Source organism: Suncus etruscus, chromosome 8, assembly GCF_024139225.1.
Source record: "Suncus etruscus isolate mSunEtr1 chromosome 8, mSunEtr1.pri.cur, whole genome shotgun sequence".
In the NCBI taxonomy this organism is placed as follows: Eukaryota; Metazoa; Chordata; class Mammalia; order Eulipotyphla; family Soricidae; genus Suncus; species Suncus etruscus.
Genome location: NC_064855.1, coordinates 35,435,053 through 35,458,000, shown reverse-complemented (window position 1 = coordinate 35,458,000; position 22,948 = coordinate 35,435,053). Strand labels below are relative to the sequence as shown.

Sequence of the window (22,948 nt, the reverse complement as noted above, 5' to 3'; positions counted from 1 at the left end):
AAAGCAGCAAGATCAAAGAGGGAAATTGCATTCAAGGGAGCATCCTTGAGATTTACAGCAGACCTGTCACCAGAAAAACTCAAGGCCAGAAGGCAGTGGTGAGACGTAGTGACAAAACTTAATAAGATATATGCTTCACCTAAAATATTGCACCCAGCTAAACTCACTTTCAGGTTTGAAGGAAGAATACATGGTTTCACAGACAAACAACAGCACAGAAACTGTACAGACTCAAAACCAGCCTTAAAAGAAAAACTGAAAGACCTACTTTAAGTCAAGACGACCAACAGACACACCAAACGTTGACACAAGATCTTATTCAATCCCATGACAATTTTTTCTCTAAAGTCAATGGACTAAATGCACCAGTTAAGAGACACACATGGCTAAATGGGTCAAAAACTCAATCCAACCTCCTTCTGCCTGCAAGAAACAGACCTGAATAGTCAGAACAAACATAGACTCAAAATAAAAGGCTGGAGGAAAATCATCCAAGCAAAGAACACTTATAAAAAAGCTGGAGTAGCCATATTAATATCAGAGAATGCAAACTTTATACTCAGAAAATTTGTAAGGGACAAAGATGGACATTTTGTATTAATCAAGGGACATGTACAGCAGGTAGAAATCACTCTCCTAAACATATATGCACCAAATGAGGTGCCAGCAAAATATTTAATAAAATTGTTGACAAATCTGAAAAATAATAACAATAACAACACAATAATTGTGGGAGACCTCAATAGGGCTTTGTCAACACTTGATAGGTAAACCCCCAGAAACCTGGATACACATTCTTCTCTAATGTACTTGGAACATTCTCCAGGATAGACTACATGCTAGCACATAAAACATACCTCCATAATATCAAGAGGATAGAAAATTTGCAGGCGACCTTTGCTGACCACAAGGCCCTGAAATTATATGTGAACTACAAAGGGACACAGAAGGAAAACTTTAACACCTGGAAGTTAAATAGTCTCATACTGAATAACCAGTGGGTCTGAGATGAAATCAAAGAGGAGATCAAAACTTTCCTGGAAACAAATGACAATAAAGACACAAACTTTCAGAACCTATGGGACACAGCAAAAGCGGTACTGAGAAGAAAATTTATAGCTTTGCAAGCACACATCAGTAAAGAAGAGGCATACCTGAATATCTTAATTATGCAGGTCATAGAATTAAAAAGTGTTCAACAAAAGGACCCAGAAATAGGGAAACAGAAGAAAATAACAAAGCTGAGAGCAGAAATCAACCAAGGGGAAACCCCAAAAACAATCCATAAGATCAATGAAAGCAGAAGCTGGTTCTTTGAAAAAATAAACAAGATTTATAGACCTCTGGCAAAACTAACAAAGAAAGAGAGAGAGCAAGAGAGAGAGAAAGAGAGAGAGAAATTTGATAACTCATATTAGAATTGAAAAAGGGGAGATCGACACAGAGGCTCGGCTGGGACCAGAACACTCCACATGCCAGGATTTCGTGGGCTTTTGACTGGTATGATGGGGGCTCTGGGCAGGACAGCTAGCCATAGGACCCTGGGCTGACCACTTTGTCCAGGAGAGCATGATTCCCCCCACACCAGGCGGGTCTTCAGGGCCACGCCTGGTTAATCGGGCCTTGGGGGGAGAGGGTGAGAAATTCCTCCCTAGGCATCCAAAAACTGCAGAGGCTTGGCTGGGCCCAGAACACTCCGAATGCCAGGATTTCTTGGTGTGTTTGCCTGGTATGTTGGGGGCTCTGGGCAGGACAGCTAGCCATAGGACCCCTGGGCTGACCACTTAGTCCAGGGGAACAAGATTCCCCCACACCAGGCGGGTCTTCAGGGCCACGCCTGGTTAATCGGGCCCTGGGGGGAGGGGGTGAGAAATCCTTCCTAGGCATCCAAAAACCACAGAGGCTCGGCTGGGACCAGAACACTCCACATGCCAGGATTTCGTGGGCTTTTGACTGGTATAATGGGGGCTCTGGGCAGGACAGCTAGCCATAGGACCCTGGGCTGACCACTTTGTCCAGGAGAGCATGATTCCCCCCACACCAGGCGGGTCTTCAGGGCCACGCCTGGTTAATCGGGCCTTGGGGGGAGGGGGTGAGAAATTCCTCCCTAGGCTTCCAAAAACTACAGAACCGCGCGGGGGCGTACGCCCCCGCGCGTACTTCATGTATTTCATGTATTCAGAATATCCCTTATTCTTATGTTATGTTTTCTGTATACAGAATGTTTATTTTGTATTCTCCCCTTTCCCACACCCCTACAAAGCTCTTTTTTACTCCTTAACTCTGTAACCCCTTCTCAAACATCACTAATCTAGTTTTCTCTTTTTAACTTAAGTAGTGTAGAATCGTAATCACAGTCCAAAGCTGTGCATTGTGTATGACAACCCCAAACTGTTTCAAGATACATAAAATGGACACGTATTTCTTTAGAATATTTTGTGTTTTTTCTCTGACAGCTATAATTTTTACTAAATGTTGTCTTATACAGTGATGATTCTAACCACTTTTTATCTTCTCTTTTTGAGCTGTTTAACAAGGAATTTTGGTGGAAGAGTCCCCCAGTTTAATGCTTATGATTGAATCATGTCAATGGAATCATTGTAATTGTTCTTATGGCCCCCATATGCGCCAATAACACCATGTGGCATTGCTTCTTATTTGCATAGGCACATTAAAATGGGAAAATAGTATAAATACAAATAAGATCCTATCTAATAGAGATTAGAACACACAAACCTTGTAGTGCAAAGGGACCTTACACCCTGAACATTGACATAACGACCTGGCACAGACCTCAGAAGAAAGGGCATATTCCATTCTCCCCTGAACCAGGAAAGCCATCCACGAAACATCCAGGCAGGTCTATAACATCACCTGGAAGCAATCCTCTAACATGGAAGACCTACACTGCTCAGACTTCGACCTGCTCAAAAGAGACTTCCCTTAACACTGAGAAGACTTAACAACAACAACGACCGGCTTACAGGACAGGGCTCCCTGCATTGCCCTTTGATTGTGAGGTGAAAGGAGAGGATGCTCCACGTCCTGACTTCAATGTAAGATATGCAGATTCCAGGATCTTTAATACAGAAACATGATACCAACAACAGAGACTGTGTGAAAAATAAAAGTGTGTTGGCAGTACAGACAATGTCTTGGATTGGACGATCTAGCTTGCCTGGAGCCTAGAGTTGGTCTTATGCCAGGAAACTTCAGGGGTCTGGTCTCTTTGTACTTAGGCCAAGGTTATTTATTTCCATGTTCCTCATATTTTGGTGGGCCTATGCAAACAACAATTGCCACTCTAACACCATTCTTACTGTGCTCCTTTGACTCTAATCCTTAAAAAGAACTCACTTAAAATTTGAGTTTAACTTAAGCTAATATGCATGTATATGGAAATGTAAGAAAATACTATGCCTGTAATGTTTAAGGAGTTACGTAAGTTTTATGGCTTTAGATTGCCTTGTGTACTGTTAAGAAATATTATAATGTGTTACAATCTGGGGACTTGAGGGACAAAGTAATTGTACATGGATTCTGTCTTATTTATCTTAATGTTCTTTGGCTGAAATTTCAAAGTTAATATATCAGCAAGGGGACTTCTGAGAATTATGTTATGGGTGATTGTCCTTCCACTGTAACTTTACCTTGTCCTCTTACTTTGCACCCTTGTTCTCATAATTAAAAATAAAAATTTAAAAAAAAAAAAAAGAAAAAGGGGAGATCACTACCTATATTTCAAAGGGTAATCAGAAACTACTTTGAGAAACTCTATTCTATGAAAAATGAGAACCTGGAAGAAATGGATAAATTCTTGGACTCTTATAATCTCCTACGGTTGAATAAAGAGCATGTAGCATATCTAAACAACCCCATCACTATTGAGAAAATTAAAATGGTAATCAAGTGTCTGCCCAAAAATAAAAGCGAGGCCCAGATGGATTCACTAATGAATCACTGTTAGTTAAATATAATTTAAAAACAGAGCAGTGTGTGCAGGTGCATTCTGAATTCAGGTCCTTATGTTATTCAGCTCTCAGAGACTGACAACTTGTCAGACCTAAGAGAGGTGTGAGTTTGGCAGTCCTGGGAACCAAACAAGAGCCTCTTTGCTGGGAATTCTGGGCAGCAGGGGACGCTGTGGCCATACCAATCCAGGCTGTATTAGGTATATATTTAGAGGCCTAGGAGAATTTTTCTTAAGTTCTGGTGTTTCCTGTTTTCAAAGGAAAAGAACTGATATAACCACTAGTAAAGAATTATTGATGGTCAGCGGAGCTGTTTCAAAATACTTTATTCCGTTGGAGAAATTTATAACAAAAGAAGTTCATGAATACCTGAAAAATATTTTTAGGATATTTGCATATCTGAAAAGTAAGAAAAAGGAAATATGAATTAAAAGATTATAAATTATATTAAATAAACTAAAATTAAAATGAATTAAAAGGATAAAATAAAAAATTCAAAACCCTTTTCCACTGCTGGTGAAAATGTCAAATAAACCAATAATTTTGAAAAGACAAAGTGGACTATGCTCAAAAATATATGAATTAACTTTTATTCAATCCAGATATACTGATCCTAGAAATATTAGCTAAGGATCTCAAAACACAATGCAAAGAGGTATCTACTCTCCTATGTATGATTTTTTTTTTAGCACTATTCACATTAACCAGAGTCTGGAAACAAACTAGGGCCACAAAACAGATGATTGGATAAAGAAACTATGGTAGATACACCTAAAGAATAAATCCTATGCAGCTGTTAGGTAAAATGAATTAATAAAATTTCTGTATAAATAGAGAGATGTGTAGCATCTGATATAAGTCAGAAGGGAAGACACAGTATTAGAATGATTACAGTCATATGGGCTACAAAACCTCATAGTATGAGAATAATAGCACTTAATAAAAATGAAGGGGTTACAGTTTAGATAGAGAAAAGAATACTATATCAATAATATAGGAAAGTCTCATGGTCTACAAATTATAACTGAAAGGAAATAAAGAGATATGCATGGTTACCTTCAGAAGCAGTCTTGCAAACAATGATACTGAATAGGAAAAATGGGGTCAGATTAGAGGAAATTCTATATATATATATATATATATAGAGGGAGAAATAAAATGTGTCTGTCATAAAGGCAGGCTATGGATGCTAGAAGGGGAGGACTAATGGGAAAAATTTTGGGTGGTAAATGAACAATTGTGATCAGAAAATTGTGGGAACCTTGTATGACTGACTCACAATTTTATTTTTGAATCTTTATCTCATGAGGATTTAATAGGAAAACACATAAAATTTAAAAAGACCATGTGGGATGCCACATTCTAGCCACCATCCTTCCACATGCAAGGCAAACACCTTACCTCCATCCTATTTCTCCGGCCCCCATTTATTTTTTACTTTTTATGCTTTTTGACTTCTGTGTTTTGGTGTAGATATTGAAGTTGATGTCCCCAACCTTATTTTATGTTATTTCATCTTTCTTTCTTTTTGCGTTCTGGCATGGTTTTATTCCAGGACTGAGACTATTAAGTGGTGCTTGCCTTTAGTGCTGTAGTGCTCACTGGATATTTTATTCGATATTTCTTTTTGTATTGTTGTGGTATTTCAATTCCTTATTTACTGTCCTCCCTCAAACTGAGGTGAGAGCCTGTAGAAGGACTACACCCATTTTTGGCTTATTTGATTTTTACTCCACTTTATTGCTTTTTCTTTCTTCAAACAAAACCACATAATTTGACTATCTAGTTCCGCCTCTCAAACAGAGGGGGAAGTAAGAGAGGATACCAGGAACAACTAGAAATGTGATAACTAAGTAGTAAGCTAGACACAGAGGGGACCATTTATTCTTAGCAGCTCAGGGAGGGTGAGGGTGGGATATATGGGATGTAGGATGGGAGAGGGGGTGGAAGGAGGGAAAATTTGGTGATGGGAATTCCCCTGATTCAATGTTAATATGTACTAAAAATACTACTGTGAAAGATATGAAGTCAATGTCGTCAAAATAAAAATTATAAAAAAAAGAATTACATTGAATATGTACAATGTTGAATAACATTGGTTAATCTAATTCATAATCCTAAAATATTTCCTATTTCATTAGTCTTCTGTTTTTGAAACTGAGTTTCAACCAATAGTCAATAAATGAGATTGTTTTGTTAAAAGTTACTTAAACATATCTGCATCAAATTTCTAATAGTAAAGCCCAAGGAAGTGAAGATGTAGGGCTTCTGTGAAGGTTTTTGATAGTAGCATGCTCTGTCTCTCTTATATCCAGTAAAAATTCTCTACTGCAGAATTAAGGATAGTTTGTGGGCTCATGACCTCAAAATATTAGTGCTCACACTCTTGAGAATTAAGCTTAAGTAAATCATTTCCTTCTTCTATATATTGGACTAGGATTTATCTATGATTATTGTCCCTTATGAATATGCAAATACACTTCTGCTATTGAAATAAATACAGAAAAGTTTGCGTGTAAGGATATCGCAAGTATACAGTTCTTTGCACTAACGTGGCTGTGTGAGCACAGCACTCAGCATGGAATGGATATGGAAAATCCTCTTCCTGCTCACTGTGGCCACAGGTAAGGGTCCCAGTCCCTGGACTGAGAAGGGAACCAGGTCCAGTCAGGGAAATCTTTCCAATCCAATCTCTGCCCACAGGTGTGGACTCCCAGAAGCTGGTGCAGTCTGGGCCTGAGTTGAGGAAACCTGGAACATCAGTGAAGATCTCCTGCCAGGCATCCGGATATACCTTCACAAGCAACTATATGCACTGGGTGCAGCAGCGCCCTGGAAAAGGGCTTGAGTGGATGGGATGGATTTACCCTGGTGATGGTAAAACAAAATACGCACAAAAGTTCCAGGGCAGAGTCACCCTCACTGCAGACACGTCCACCAGCACAGCCTACATGGAAATGAGCAATCTGACACCTGAGGACACAGGCACATATTTCTGTGCGAGACACACAGTGTCACAACCCACATCCTGACTGTGTCAGAAACCTGAGGAAAAGGCAGCTGTGCTGAGTGAAGAGATTAGAGGAATGCTTAGGTCTCTTAACTTCTTCATACAGAATCAGGTTTCTGAGATTCAGAAGGAGGTTTCAGGCTCAGCAGTCATTTGAAAGTCTCAGTAAATTCCTTTATCATTAAGCAATAACCAAAAGAAATACAGTATTCTCCTAGACTCCAGTATTCTTAGTATTTCTCTTCAAGACGGTCTGCTGGAGGTTTTCAGTTGCTAACAGAAGAATCAAATGTAATAATGTCATGTGTGATTGCGTGTTCTTGCACCAGAGATCCTTTTTTTTTCTTTTTCCTTATTTTGGGTCACCTTGGCAGTGCTCAGAGTTTACTCCTGACTCTACATTGAGAAATCGCTCCTGGGAGGCTCCCGGGACCATATGGGATCCCGGGATTCGAACCACCGACTTTCTGTATGCAAGGCAAATGCCTTACATCCATACTACCTCTTTGGTCTTGTCACTTTAGATCAGTTTTTAGCAAGCACCGACTTATCTTTGTTTACACAATGTTTATACAAACATTTTTCAAACCTTGTTCTTGAGGAAAAGCAATTAATGAAGACAATATTCCATTTTATTTCCTCTTATGTAAATAAACAAGGCAGGAAAAACCAGAAATGTGAGAAAATTAGGAAAATTAAAATTGGGATTTATGTGAGGATGTCACTTTCTTTAGTTCTTTCTGTTATTGTGAGATTGGGAAAGTTGCTTGCTTGGAACTGTTTTCTTTGAGCATCCCTATTTGTAACATGGAATTGATCCTTTCAATTCTGGGATCCATATAGCAAAGTCAGTGTACCTTCAACTAAATTTAGATCAGTGATATTTCTATCACAGATGTATGAAATACACACATGTTTGGAGTTATATCTTTGAACTTTTTTTTAATAATTTTTGTGCAACAGCAAGAAATTATTTTCTCTAATATTAATTCAAGGTGTTGGCAAGATTATCTCCTGCAGTTTTTGTGGGGCATTGCTCCAAGAGCATATTTGCATCTAAATGATCTTGAGCTGGAATTCTGCATTAGATAAATTAAAGTGAAGTTTTTTTCTTTCTTTCTTTTTTTTTTTTTTTGTGAAAGTGGACACAGCGACATTTACGGTATCATATGGGATAACGGAATTGATAAAAGTGTTCTCTGTAATCTTGATGTAGGTTCACACAATCTGGGAATTTTCCAAAAGGCTTTCAGCAGCTTGGACCAGCTCAAAGAACTGTGAGCAAGATCAAGATCTTTCTTACAAAATTCCCAGCACTTATGCATATGAACTGAGTTTACCTAATTTCCTAGCAAATAAATGCCAGGGATTACATGACTAATTATGAAAGTGCTTTGCTTTACCATCTTGTTATAAATAACGAATTCTTTTCTTTCCTTTTTTTTTGGGGGGGGGCACATCCATTTGATGCTCAGGGTTTACTCCTGGGTAAGCGCTGAGAAATTGCCCCTGGCTTGGGAGAACCATATGCACACCAGGGGATAGAACCATGGTCCTTCCTTGGCTAGTGCTTGCAAGGCAGAAGAAACCTTACCTCTAGTGCCACCTCGCAGGCCCCAATTCTTTTCACTTTCTATCCCTTCATACAGGGTATAGATAACAAGGGACAAATCATAGCATAGAGAAGTGGACATGAAGACATGGATGACTTTTACTGTCCACTGGAAAGTCCCAGGCTGACAGAACAGAGATCACAGGATGGGCTACTCAGTGCAGACAAAACACTGTAATTACTGGCATGAGGTTATATCACCAAATGGGCATGCACTTTCCTTCTTTTCTTTCCCCCAAATGTATATCTGCTCTTTGAACAAAGTTTCAAAATATAGTAAAATGGTCATCCTACAAATGGTGAAAGAATACCTTTCACCATGACAGGGATAATTCTCATATCTGATTGAAGTGTATACTGTGTTCCTTCCCTCAGGGAACACTGATCATTCATAGAACAAAATGACCTTAAGACCATTCTTATTGGCTCAATATATTTATTATGGTAAAACTTTTCAAATACGGAATATGTAAAATACAGAAGCAGAGGCTCTACTGGAAGGCCAGCATGGGGAGCTGATGTTCGTAAAGCAGAAAGGTGTGGACAGAAAATAGTGGAAAGAAAGGCCAGTGAATAAATCATTCCTCAAGGATGATTTGCAATGTATTTTCCCTCTGCACGAGGAAAGTCTTATATATGAGTCCTCTTCCTAACTGAACTGCTACCTTCAATTCTGAAATGGTCAGATTTGTTCCTTTGTCTGACCACTATTCTCTGTATGTGGCATTAATTTCAATTGATACCCAAGAATGCCAAATATTCTAAAACTAAACACTGACAAAGTGTTACAGATTAAAAGATGAATCCTGAATGGGAATAATTTTATCTAATAGACATTTCCCACATATAACAGAATGGTTTTCTGCGATTTGATGATTGCTTGGAATCTCCATACACCATTCAATGGACCTTAGTAAGCTCAGGTAAGAGATACCAATTACCAGACAACTGGAAAACAGGGAAACTCTTCATTAGACACGGTGAGGAAAAGAGGCCCAGAGCAATATCTAGCATGTGACAAAACCAGCTTTATGTTGCAAGTAAGTTTCCCTCCAATACTTGCTGTTTTAAAAGTGAATTGAGCCATGCCATCACCATGCAGCATGCCCGTTCCGATACTTACTCAAACAATTCTTAAAAGAGGACATTAATATAAAAGGATGATGCTAAACTCTCAGTCTTTGGCAAGAACAAAGACAACTGAAAGGTCAATAGAATGTAACTTTTGCTATTACTCAGCCAAACTATGTTTAATGCTTGTACTATTTTTGTTATAATATGAGGTTTCAGTGTGATGATTGAGTTGGAGAACACAGGGAAGTTTTTGTTTCTATGGATATGAGCTATAGCTAGAGATACTTTGAAATTATTCCTGTCTCTGTGCTCAGGGTTCATACCTGGCAGGCTCAGGAGACCATATCAGAGCAGAGAATTGAATCTGACATCAACTAGCAAGGCGATACCCAAACTGCTCTATTATCTTTCTGGGCCAATCACTGATAAATTTTAATATACTAGAATGAAGACACTGAAAGCTCTCAAAATTCTTTTTCAGATGAGTTATTTTAATTGTATTTGATCTCTAGTAGCTCAAGAGCCACAATATTTATGTAACCTTGAAACTTTGTTGTTGTGATTGCTAGATTCTGTATTAATTAATTAGACACATCATGTCGTTCATGATATTCCAACCTGGGACCATCTATGAGATTGTGAAGAAATGATTTCAGAAAGTGGCCTTGTCTTCTGTCATTTGCCCTCATCTTTTTGTGGGAGTTGGATAAATTTTCTTCCAATACTTGCTGCATTAAAAGTAAACTGAACCATTGTTCCGACTTGTGGTCACTCTGAGGCACCCCTATTTTCTTCAGAGTTGACCCTGAGTCTTCAGGTGCTTCAGGTCTTCAGTCACACTGGGCAGACATGCAGAAATGCAGGATATCAGGCCTTGAGGCTGCTGTTTCTCCTTCTCCATGTTCACAGAGGCCACTGAAAAGCACCACAGGCTTAACAGATAGATCAGAGAGTCTTGGAGAAGATCATACTCCCCATTTGCTGCCTTGTATCTACTGTGGTGTCTGGCTGGCTCCTGGAGCTCAAGAGCTGGCTCCTGGTCCTCAAAAGAGATCCAGACTCAAAGGTGCAGGAACATAGTACTGTATAGTCTAATATGCACTTCCTGGTCAGCCGTCAGGCAACTTTAATTTACTTGTTCTCAAGGAAAAATTCAGTGAAGCTAAGTGGATCAAATCAAATTGTATCTATGGGTTTGGGTTTTTTGTTTGCTTATTTTTTACAGTCCATCGCCTTAACCACTCGGCCACCTCGTCAGTCTTGCTTATTTTTGATTTTGCACTTTTCAGACAAAATATCTTTTCTTACTTCACCCTAATAGCTCTGAAATTTATTTTTGATTATTTACCATATTTTAAGTACTATATTAAAGAGGGCTTAGATTGATGTTTCTAAATTTAGGTGCATTTTTATCCTCACCAAAAGTATTTGTTTTCCAGGACCATCTTTGTCATCACTTACTTCATAAATTTTGTTGTATATTTTTCCATATCCTCTGGTTCTTGGGCTTCATGCTGACTCTTTGCTTGAATAGGAGAGCATCACTCTGATCATGCTTTGGACTTAGGATACTTCATGGGATGTGAGGTATCAACCAGGGTTGACAAGTCAAATGCTCAACTAGCTTGACCATAGCTCTGATCCCAAGCTACGAACCTATCATCTCAAACATGCCAATGTCTTCAAATAAAAAATTAAAAATGCTAAGATACAAGAGAGCACTACCAAATTTATTATCACAGGAAATATTTTAAGATGAATTTCTACTAAATATGGCAAATGGTGGATTTCTTGAATAAGAGAGAGAGCTTTCTCCAGGTTTAGGGAGCTGTCAATGAAATGAGGCTAAAATATTAAACTGTCCACTGTTACTGTTAAGCAGGTACCCTGAGATGTCAAAATGGCAGGAATAAGCACACTAATGATTGGCAATTTGAGGGCCAAGAAAGAACCCTCAATGGAAATGTTTGTCTTTAAACACCAATGACAGGTCCCATAAAGAAACAACCCCAACACCACTTTTTTTTTTTAGTTTGTTTTTGGTGTTTAAGGGGATTGCAGAAGGAGCTTATTTCTACCTCTGGAGGCTGGACACCTTGTGACATCAGGAATTAGGGCCCTTCTAGGTTTGTATAACAATGGCTTTGTTGAAACACAGGCAAGCAGAGAGGGATTTGGTGGTGAAAAGAACAATTCACTACAACTTTATACCTGTATGAGAAACAAGTGGCACTTCCTCTTTCCAGCCTCTAACAGCTAAAGCTGACCCCATATCACCAGGGTTTAGGGGCCTCCTAGGGATAGGAGTTGACATTGTCTTCAGTCCTATACCTCAGCAAGGGCTGCACACAAAGCAAACCTAAGGCTCGACGACTGAGTAGGTGGTAGGTCAACTGAAAAGGTCAGAAAACTGACCTCTTTCCAAACTCCCTCCTTACATCTGGGGAGAGGGAGAAGATCTTAGCTCTTAGCTTCCAGCCTGCTATGCCAGATCTCTACCTTCTGTTTTGTTCCCATGGTTATTTTCTGGTGCAGATCCTCTGACTTCTATCTGCGAATTATCTTTGTTCAATGTTCAAGTCAAATAAGGGGGGAGGGCTTCTCCTGTCTCACAACACCATGAAGTGATCACAGCTAATTACTAGATCTGTGCTAAGATGTAACTACTAGAGGTCACTAAAGTGATTCAGGATGATGTCAAATTTTTCATGGATTATGTCTCAGTCTACTTCCGGTGTTAGAAATTAATTATTACTGATCTGCTTCTGTAACCCTGCTTCTCAAATATGTTTGATTTTGAATTAACTGTTTGTTTAGCTTCTGTAACCTTGCTTTCCTACAGACATAACCACAGCCATGCCAGGCTTTAGACATGTGACAGAAGGCATTAGGCCCAGATGACAGAACACTTCCAGGAACTGGCTTGTAAGGAAACATACTCGGAAACACCAAGATGATATGTGAATCCTGATAAGGATGTAACAGAAGGGTGTCATCAGGTGCTTCCTGAATCTGGTAGGTCTGGACATGTTTGATTTCTTATAGACTAATGTTACAAAATTTGGCCAATCATAAGAATTGAGCTGATGCAGTATGTCCTAAGAACCTAAATATTTAAAAGTTAACTAGACCTAGCTGACACAACTTGCACTAAGAACGTATAATTTTACCTTTACATTGAAGCCCCAGTGACCCTATAAAATGGCTTGTAAGCCTAGTGAGGGGTCAACACTGTGAGAAGTGTGGCCCCACCTATGATAACTAAGTAAACTCCTTTTACTTTTGCATTTCTACACCATGTCCTCCTCTCTTTTTCAGACAGATCTTGAGTCCAGAGCTAATACCTGTCATTACATAACATCTGTCTTGACATTAGTCAGATTACAATTTGCAAAATCCCTTTGTGCAATGGGAAATGTATTTCATACTGATACACATTAGAGAATCTATTTGTAAAGTATACTCAGACTCTCCATGTAACATGTTAATCATATTATTTAAAAAGACTTCGAACATCTTTTTCAAGTAACAAATCATTTCTGCTGAGTGTGATAGAACTCATAATGTATTTCAAGTAATAAAATTTTAATTATTTGGTGATGGCATGAGAAGACACTGAATATGGTACCCAAGGATTAACCCCAAGGTTGAACAAGTACTCTTATTGAAGAGAGAGGAATACTATTTCTGGATATATTTATGTTGTATTCCCACAATCAATTCAATTTTTTATAAGGATTGTTAGACCCCCAGACCTGAAGCTCTAAGTCATCATAATGAACAATAATTTTGAAGCACTGGTGAAGGGGAATGTTCTTTTTTATTTATTGTGACCAATATGGATTCCAAGTCTTTCACAGTTATATTCAAGGTATTAAGTGACAGTGATTTAGGGCCATTCCCACCACCAATGTTGTCCTTCCTACACTCCTGTTCCCAGCATGCACTCCAGACTGCCTCTCTTTGCTCCCTGAACTGTTAGTGTAGCCCATGCCTTTTTATATAATGACATAGATTGGGTATCTTGATTCTGTTTTTGATGACTTTGGTTTTGAATTTTGGGTCTGATCATTTTTTTTTATTTCCACTCAATGTTTATACAATTTTTTTCTGGTACCATCCACATTTTTTCTTCCCTCTCCATTTATGAGGTAAAAGAAGATGATTCAAGCACCGTGGTTCTGCTAAAAAAAAAAGGAATAAATAAAAATAAATAAATATGATACTGGGAGGGGTATGTTTGGGAGCTATCAAAATCAATTTAAAAGGAGAATATGGAAAAACAAAGAGCAAAATAAATAAGAGAAAGAAAAGAATAAAAAAGAAAACAACTAGGAACAAACAAACAAGAAAAATGACAATAAAACTAAACACCAGCTAAAATGCCTACAATGGAAGAAAAGAAAAAAAGAAAAAAGAAAAAGTGGGGAGGAAAGAGGGTATGTCAAGATTTTGCGTTTTATTTTTTATTTTTTTTTACATAAGCACAGTAATATGGGGAAATTAGAATGGGAATTTCCTTGATATAAAAGGTACCGGGTTTCTCCACTCTTTAAATATATTGTCATGGAAATGACTACATGCTCTGGACAGGCTCATCGATGAACTCAAAGGCCCTTTTCTGATGCCAGGAAAAGTTCTCCTCAGTTGTGGCAGACAAAATTGGTCCTCTCTAATTGGAGATCTTAACATTTGCACAGCTTAGAGGAAAAAGTCTAGGATGGAGTATTTGTTCATGGTTCGAGGAGTTCTGCTCCTTCACAGTTGTTGTAGTCAGTCTTCTGTAATTAGTGGTTTTGGATTTTGCACAAATCCTAGGTCAATAGTTGTCTTGGTTTTTGCACAGATCCTAGGTCAAAGCCTAGGTATTGTCTTTCCTTGTGGTTCTGGAAGTTCTGTTTAGTCGTGGTTGTCAAAGTCAGACTTCTGGAATTAGAGATCTTGTTTTTTTGTATAAATCCTAGGCTGAAGTTTAGGCTAGGGTCTTTCTTATTGGTCCCAGGAAGTGCATATCAAGGATGGAGTGTCTTCTGATTTCATCTTGCCAGTATGTGAAGAGGAGAGCAGTCTGCTCTGAGATCAAGTTGATGCTATTTCTTCATCATCAGTATGTAGTATCAACTTGGTGTGGGTTGGTGCTGTAGCTGTGTTAGGGATTCCCAGGGAAAGTTTCATTTCTGATACTGTTGCAGGGGACTGCGTTGGTTTTGGGGTTAGGATCTGAGACTCAGGGTAGGATGGTCGCTGTCCAATCACGTGGAGTTTAAGTTCAGTACCCAGGACAAATGTTCATGGTGGGAGGTACCCCGGTATTACAAAATGTATGGGTTCTTACCCTAGTAGATAAGAGCTTGTTTCTATAGTTAAAAAATTCTCCCTTTTTTATTGTGTCTATGTAAAAGGGAATGTTGCCATATATTGCTGGTGCATTTGGAGGTAAAACGTGTACTTTTTAATTTTCTTTATAAAAATTTTTATTTTGACCAAAGTGGATTACAAATCATTCACAGTAATACTCTAGGTACTTAGTGACATTGAATCAGGGGCATTCCACCAACAATGTTGTCCTCCCTCTACCTCTGTTACCAGCATGCATCCCATACCCCCCTTTTTTTATCCCCAGCCTGCTAGTATAAGTGGTCCCCTCTGTGTCTAACTTGTATATTGGGTATCGATTCTATTGTAGTTGTTTTGGATTTGATGTTTAAGTCTGATAATTTTTTTATTTCCACTCAATGTTCATATGACTGTTTGGTCTTGGTACCCTCCAGACTTTCCTCCTCAATTTGTGAGGCAGGAAAATGGTTCTAGTTATATTGGTTCTTTTGAAGGAAAGAGAAAAGAAGAAAAAAAAAGGGAAGGGGCAAAATTCAAACAAGCAAAAAATGGGAGGAGTCCTTCTAGAGGCTATAAATATCAATTTAATAAAGGAAAGGGAAAAAGGAAGAAAAACATAACAGTAATACAAAAAAAAAATCGAACAAAAAAACCCAAATAGCACCACAGCAGTAAAGACAACCAAAAATAACCAAAGACCCCAAATGAAAACAATAGAGCACAAACACACACTCTCTCACACACAACCCTCCCCAAAACAAACCAAAACAACAAAAACAAAAACAACAACAACAATAACAACAAAAATATTAATTTGTGCTACTTTTTTTCTTTTTTGCAGAGGCACTTTAAATATTGGGGAGATTAGAAAGGAAATTTCATAGGACTAAGAGATACAGGGTTTCTCCACCCTTGAAGTATGCTGCCATGGGAATAACTGCAGGCTCCATACACGCTCTTTTACTCTCCTGTAAGTCCTTTTGTGATGTCTAGAAACTTTCTGTTTAGTCGTGGATGAGATACTCAGGTCTCTGTAACTGGAAACTTAATATTTGCACAGGTCATAGGATGGAGCCTAGGATGGAGTCTTTCTTTACAGTTCTAGAAGTTCTGTTCCATGACTGTCAATCATGACTAATCAATCTTCTTTGGTTGGTGGTCTTGGTGTTTGCACCAAATCCTAGGACATAACCCAGGATACAGTTTTTTATTATGTTTCCTGAAGTTCTGTTCAGTTGCAGTTGACTCATTCAGACCTCTGGAATTAGAGATCTTGGTTGTTGTACAGTTTTTAGGCCAAAGCCTAGACTATGGTGTTTTTTTATTGGTCCCTGGATAAGTTTTGACAGTCATGATTGTCAGAGTCAGTCTTCTGTAGTTAGTGAACTTGGCTTTTGCACAGATCAAAGGATGACATATCTTCTCATTTCGTTTTTTCATTAGGTGGTAAGGTAAGACAACTTGCTCTTAGATCAAGTTGCTGCCATTTCCTCATTGTCAGGATATCATATAAAAACTGGCACATGTTTGTGTCAGAGCAGTATTGAGAATGTCCCAGAGGGAGTTTGGTTCCTGGTTCTTACAGAGAACTGTCAGTTCTGTGTCTGAGATCTAGGGTTCAGCGTTGGATAGTCATTGTACATGAACTCACATGTACTTTCACATTGAGTCTAAGTTGGGACCATATAACATATGTTCAAGGTGGGAGGTGCCCCTGTATTGTCAAATGTATGAGTTCTTATTCCTAGTAGATAAGAGCATGTTTCTATATGTAAAATTCCCCCCTTTTTATTATGCCTTTGCAAAAAGAAATGGTGCTATATTACTTGCTGGTGAGCAATACAATCATATAATATATAATTATAATAATACACAATATTATATTAACATTAGTTAATATTACCACTATTAATATTAATATCAACATTCATAATATTAATAAATTTTAATATCATACTATCATATCATATTATATATACACATAATATTTTATATTATATATTATTATAATTATATTTTATATTAAATTATATTTTAAAATATATAATATAATTAAATATAATAAATATATTTATATTAATATGATAATATATAATTATATTATATAATTTTATAATACTTATGTTATTCTATATAATAATATATGATTATTGTGGGATATAAGAAATCTATTATGATAATATCCACAGACCAAAGAGATGAGGGCTTGGAGAACAAGTCCATGATATAAATCTTGACAAAAGTGGTGGGGCCGAGAAGGACCACTATGACAATGATATTTGGAAATGAGTTATGGAACAAGAACTGGGTGATAAAAAGAGATAAAGTGATAGGCATGGAAGCACTTCATCAACAATATTACAAACTACAGTGTCTAAAATAAAATAAAGCAAGAGATCCACAAAGATCCACAAAGATCGAATCCATAAAGAATTGAACCACCATCCATTCTGGTTGGCTGTGTGCAAGGCAAATGCCCTACTATCTGAGCCATCTCTCTGGCCCCTGATTTGGTAATTTTGTTTGAGGGAAAATACAGTATCTCTCTTGTATTGAATAATAGTCAAGAGACAAAGGTTATTATGAAGAACATATGTCTGAATACTTATCTTATATCATAATATGCCCTGGAGCATCCCTGTTGCTAGAAGAAGCATGTATAAGTATTTTCTGATGACATTGTAGGTTTTTGCCCTGTCGACCTATTCTTTCTAAAACCAACTTTTGCTCAGTTTTGTACAATGACTTTTTGTGCAAAGGTAAATAAAGGAAGACCAGTGTTTTCTCATGACAATAGGACAGGAAACAAATAAACTATGGATAAGGTGTAAAGGTGCAGTTTTTGTACGTGTCAGGACTAAATTGTTTACTCCTTACTCCTCTGCAGAATGCCAGATGGAACTCTTACCACAATAGTCTTCTATGATCATCTCTATAATGGAAAAAATTCTCAAATAAATAAATTACACATATTTCTATTACATTCATTAGCAAAAAATCATTGGTTCTGAGTTGAAATTCACATTGCATTACGACCACATTCTAGAGTTCACTTAGGCACTGCTCCATGTGCATATTTGTATCTCCACATTCTTAAGCTGGAATCATGCCACTTGCCACTGGAGAGTGAAGAAAATGATACTTCATGAAAGTGGCCATGGTCACTTATACAGTATCATGTGTCTAGAAATTAGTCAAAGTTACTGTCTATGAAATATTCAGTGTAAGTTAATTGTCCAATCACAGATGCAAATCTGGCATGTGCCCAGAAGTTCTGGTCTGAGTCTGAGAAAAAAGTAGTCAAACTATATTTGCAGATGATATGATGATATACAAAGAAAACCCTAAAGAGTTCAAAGTAAAACTCCTAGAAACAATAAGCCAATACAGCAAAGTGGCTGGATACAAAATAAATACACAAAAGACAATAGCATTTCTGTATACAAATAAGGAAGCAGAGGAGAAAGATATTAAAGTCAATCCCATTTAAAATAGTACCTAAAATATCAAGTACCTGGGAATCAACCTGACAAGAGAAGTGAAAAACCTATACTATGAAAACTTCAAATTGCTTCAAAAAGAAATTGAAGAAGACCTAAGGAAATGGAAGAACATACCCTGTTCATGGGTAGGAAGAATCAACATTATCAAAATGTCTATCTTACCTAAATTGCTATATATATTCAATGCAATCCCTATCCAAATTTAGACATAATTTTTTTTTTAACAAACTTGAACAAACAATTATAAAGTTCATCTGGAACCACTAAAGACCTAGACTAGCCAAATCCATACTAAAAAGCAAGAAAATGGGTGGCATTTCTTTACCTAACCTAAAGCTTTATTATAAAACCACAGTCAACAAGAAAGCATGGTACTGGAACAAAGGCAGAGTTTCAAACCAGTGGGTTTGAACAGAATCTCCAGAGACAAACCCCCAAATACATGGTCAACTAATATTTGACAAAGGATTCAAGAACCTGAAATGGAACAAAGACAGTCTCTTCAACAAATGGTGTTGGAACAACTGGATAACAACCTGTAAGAAACTAAAGATTGATCCATGCCTCACACCCTACACTAAAATCAACTCAAAATGGATTAAGGACCTTGAAATAAGACCCAAATCTATAAAGTAAAAGGAAAAAATAGGCAGAACACTTCAAGATACATACCTCAAAATCTATAAAGTAAATTTATAAAGTAAAAGGAAAAAATAGGCAGAACATTTCAAGATACATACCTCAAAAAAGTCTTTGAGGATGAAATGCCAATGGCAAGAGTAATAGCATCAAACCTGAATAAATGGGATTACATCTAACTAAAGAGTTTCTGTATGGCAAGAGAAACACAGTCTAAAACCAGAAGACAGCTAACAGAATGGAAAAAACATTCACACTCGACACATCAGATAAAGGACTTATATCTAGGATATACAAAGCACTAAGAAAGGTGAGCTCCACAAAACATAATAAAGTCATAGAAAAATGGGGAATAAAAATGAATAGACACTTTTCCAAGGAAGACCGACAGATGGCCATGAGACACTTGAAAACATGTTCACCATCACTCATCATTAGGGAAATACAAAACAAGACAACAATGAGGTACCACCCTACATCAGTGAGGATGGCACACATAAAAAATAACAGGACAAATCTTTATTGGTGTGGACGTGGTAAGAAAGGAACTCTCATCCACTGTTGGTGTGAATGTTGCCTGATCCAACCCCTTTGGAAAACAGTATGGAGGGTGCTTAGAAAACTCAGAATTGAGCTGCTATATGACCCAGCAATTGTGCTCCTGGGTATCTATCCCCAATATGAAAGAATATTCATATCAAAATATGTATGCACTCCACTATTTATTGTAGCACTCAGAAAAATAGCCAATATTTGGAAACCAACCCCAATGCCCAACCACAATGATTGAATCATGAAGATGTATTGATGTATTTATACAATGAAATACTATATAGCTATTAAAAAGGACACGATCATGGATTTTGCAGTAACTTGAATTGATCTACAAAATATTATGTTAAAAGAAGTAAGCCAGAAGAAGAAGTATATATACAGAATGATAGCACTCTTCTGAGAAACTTAGATTATACACCATATATACATATCATACTCCAAGAACAAATACAATGGCCTAATAGGGTAGAAACTCCAAGCACTGTTGTTGTCAGCATGTACTGGGGAGAAGTGTTCAAAACAAGTGGAAGAGGAACAACACAAAACCTCGACTACCCATTATACCATAAAGAAACCAGGAATAATGTAAACAAATGCTTAGAGTGAACTACAAAGGCCTATAGTAATGTCTTAGGGAGCTTATACACAGATATAGGTGAAGTATATGATTGGAAGCTAGAGAATCCAGTGGCAACATTTCCTAATAATACGTTTTAGTGCATTAATCTTACTAGATATAAAATAACCTCTCAGCTTCTCTGTCACAGGCATTCTTGAATACATAGGGTGGACACCCTAATTTTGACACCTTGGTGTTCAGTCAGACCTGATACCATATTCAGTTAGCATTATGAAAATGTCTTGATAAAACAATTCAATATACCCTTTTTTCCCCCAGATTTATGTCTTCTATTAGGACTTGAAGCATATGATCATTCAGACCACTGAAACAGTCAATTGCGAACCACAGAATTATATTCAGGACCTACTCATCAAACACGTTTGGGCAAATTTACATCTTTCTCTCTTTTCCTCTCTCTCTCTCCTCCCTACTTCTTTCCTTCTCCGCTCTCTTCTTCCTCTTCTTCTTCATCATAGTCAATTCAATTTATGTCAAATAAAATCCACACTATTAGGTTCTCTTTAGGAAAGGAACTTCGATATATAAGATGCAGCAGACAATACTACATAGGGTAGACACCTACATAGGTAGGCCTCATTAACACAGCGTTTAGTGCTCAAGACATGAAACCTATGTGTATACTTAACTGCTCCAACCATAATCTAATCTGGAAATCTTTATTTAGCAGGGCCCAACCCCATCATTGACAAAATGCCTAGAAACTGGGAAAACCTCCCAACTTCGACATACCCACTCAATCTCTTTTACTTGATTTATTAACTTTTCTTTAATTTAGTTTTACTATGTTTATCTATTTTTCTGTTCTCCTCTCTCTTATCCCTTGCTCTCCCTTCTATCTCTTTCTTAAGCTATACCTAAACTTACTATTTATCTCAATTCAACCAGTCTTTAAGAGCTCAGACCCATCCTATTAGGGTCAGACCTCTAACAACACCTAAGAATAGATCACTAATGTATGTCTTTATGTGGGCATGAGTACATAGAGAGAGGACTCCTCTATGAGAGCCAAACCTAATGTTTTAAAGAATTCATGCCTATAGTGTATATAGCTTCTCCTATACACTATCCCTCCTTCCACCTTCAGAAATCCTACTATCCTTTCAGCCCCCCAATTCCAAGCTGATATCCCACCTTATTAATGTTTTTTGTCCTCAGTTCTTAACCCATTAGTTATCAAGATTGACCTCCTTCCCCAATAAGCCATCACCTAGCTCCCAAGCAAAGGGATACCCACTCAGTCCCACATCTCGCATCCCAGCTAAAAACTACAACCAGCACTCCTGCTGACTCATGCTCTGTGAACCTCCTTCTCACCCCTCCCAAATATGGACTGTTGCTTGATACCTGACTCAGCTCCAGAAGGACCTCCAATGCAAGAACTCTACGCAAGCCCTTTCTGTTGCAAAGCACTTCTCAAACTCAATAAGACTAGGGTGGTTGTGATGAAAATGTGCCCTGGATTCCACCCCCTACAAGAATATCCCAAAGGACAATGAGGAAGCCTATATTTTCTTTATAAGTTTAAGACCTCCAGAATACTACCTCTTAACCTGTTTATGTTCAAACATAAGGTGTCTGCTGCATCACATTGTTCCCTTAATTAATTTTCTTTTAAACTAATTTTTCAAGTTTGACCATTTTTTATGTTTTAAACACATTTTTATTTATTTTTCCTTTGTATATATGTGAGTGTATATATATATGTGTGTGTGTATATATATATGTTAGTGTCTTTTTGTTCTTTTCTTTTTTTTAATTTTGGTATTTGGGTCACACCTGGCAGTGCTCAAGGGTTACTCCTGGCTCTACGCTCAGAAATAGCTTCTGGCAAAGTCTGGGGACCATATGGGATGTCAAACCACTGTCCTTCTGCATGCAAGACAAACGCCTTATCTCCATGCTATCTCTTGCTCCCCTTGTTTTTATTTTCTTCTTTTTCTTATCTCCACGTTTTGGTTCTGCTTGGTACAAAAACATACAAGAAAAAGTCTTGCCTGGGATAAAAGCTCAGGTCAGAACCAGGGCACAGAGATGATGGTGCTTGATACTCTCACCTCCAAATGCACCAAAAATATAATATAGCACCATTTTTTTCTTGCAAAGTCATACTAAAAAAGGGGCAATTTTAGGTATAGAAACAAGCTCTTATCTACTAGGGATAAGAACCCATACATTTTACAATACAAGGGCAGCTCCCATCTGGAATATATGCCATGTGGTTCCAACTTTGACTCCATCTGATTAGGCAGTGACCGTTGAACCCAAAACTCTAGATATCAGACATAGAACTGACACAGTTCTCCTCAACAGCTCCAGGTACTAAACTCCCTTTGGGACATTCTTAATTCTGCTCTGACACCAACATGCACCAGTTTGATATGACATCCTGACAATGAGGAAATAGCAACAACTTGATCTAAGAACAGGTTTCCTTATCTCACCACCTAACGATGAGATGAAATCAGAAGACATGTCATCTTTTGATCTGTAAAAAGCCAAGATCACTAACTATAGAAGACTGACAACCATAACTGGGCAGAACTTACCTGGGACCAAAAAAAAAGGCCCTAATCTAGACTTTGGCCTGCGATCTGTACAACAATC

At 37.7% G+C, this 22,948-nt stretch overlaps 1 gene segment (V, D, J or C); it reads left to right on the top strand.

Annotated features, from left to right (window-relative positions):
* The first annotated feature begins 6,523 nt into the window (after nucleotides 1-6,523).
* Nucleotides 6,524-7,003, top strand: LOC126015896 (immunoglobulin heavy variable 1-3-like). The segment is given in 2 exon segments: nucleotides 6,524-6,595; nucleotides 6,675-7,003. Coding segments are annotated over 2 exon segments (375 nt in total).
* The last annotated feature ends 15,945 nt before the right edge of the window (nucleotides 7,004-22,948 follow it).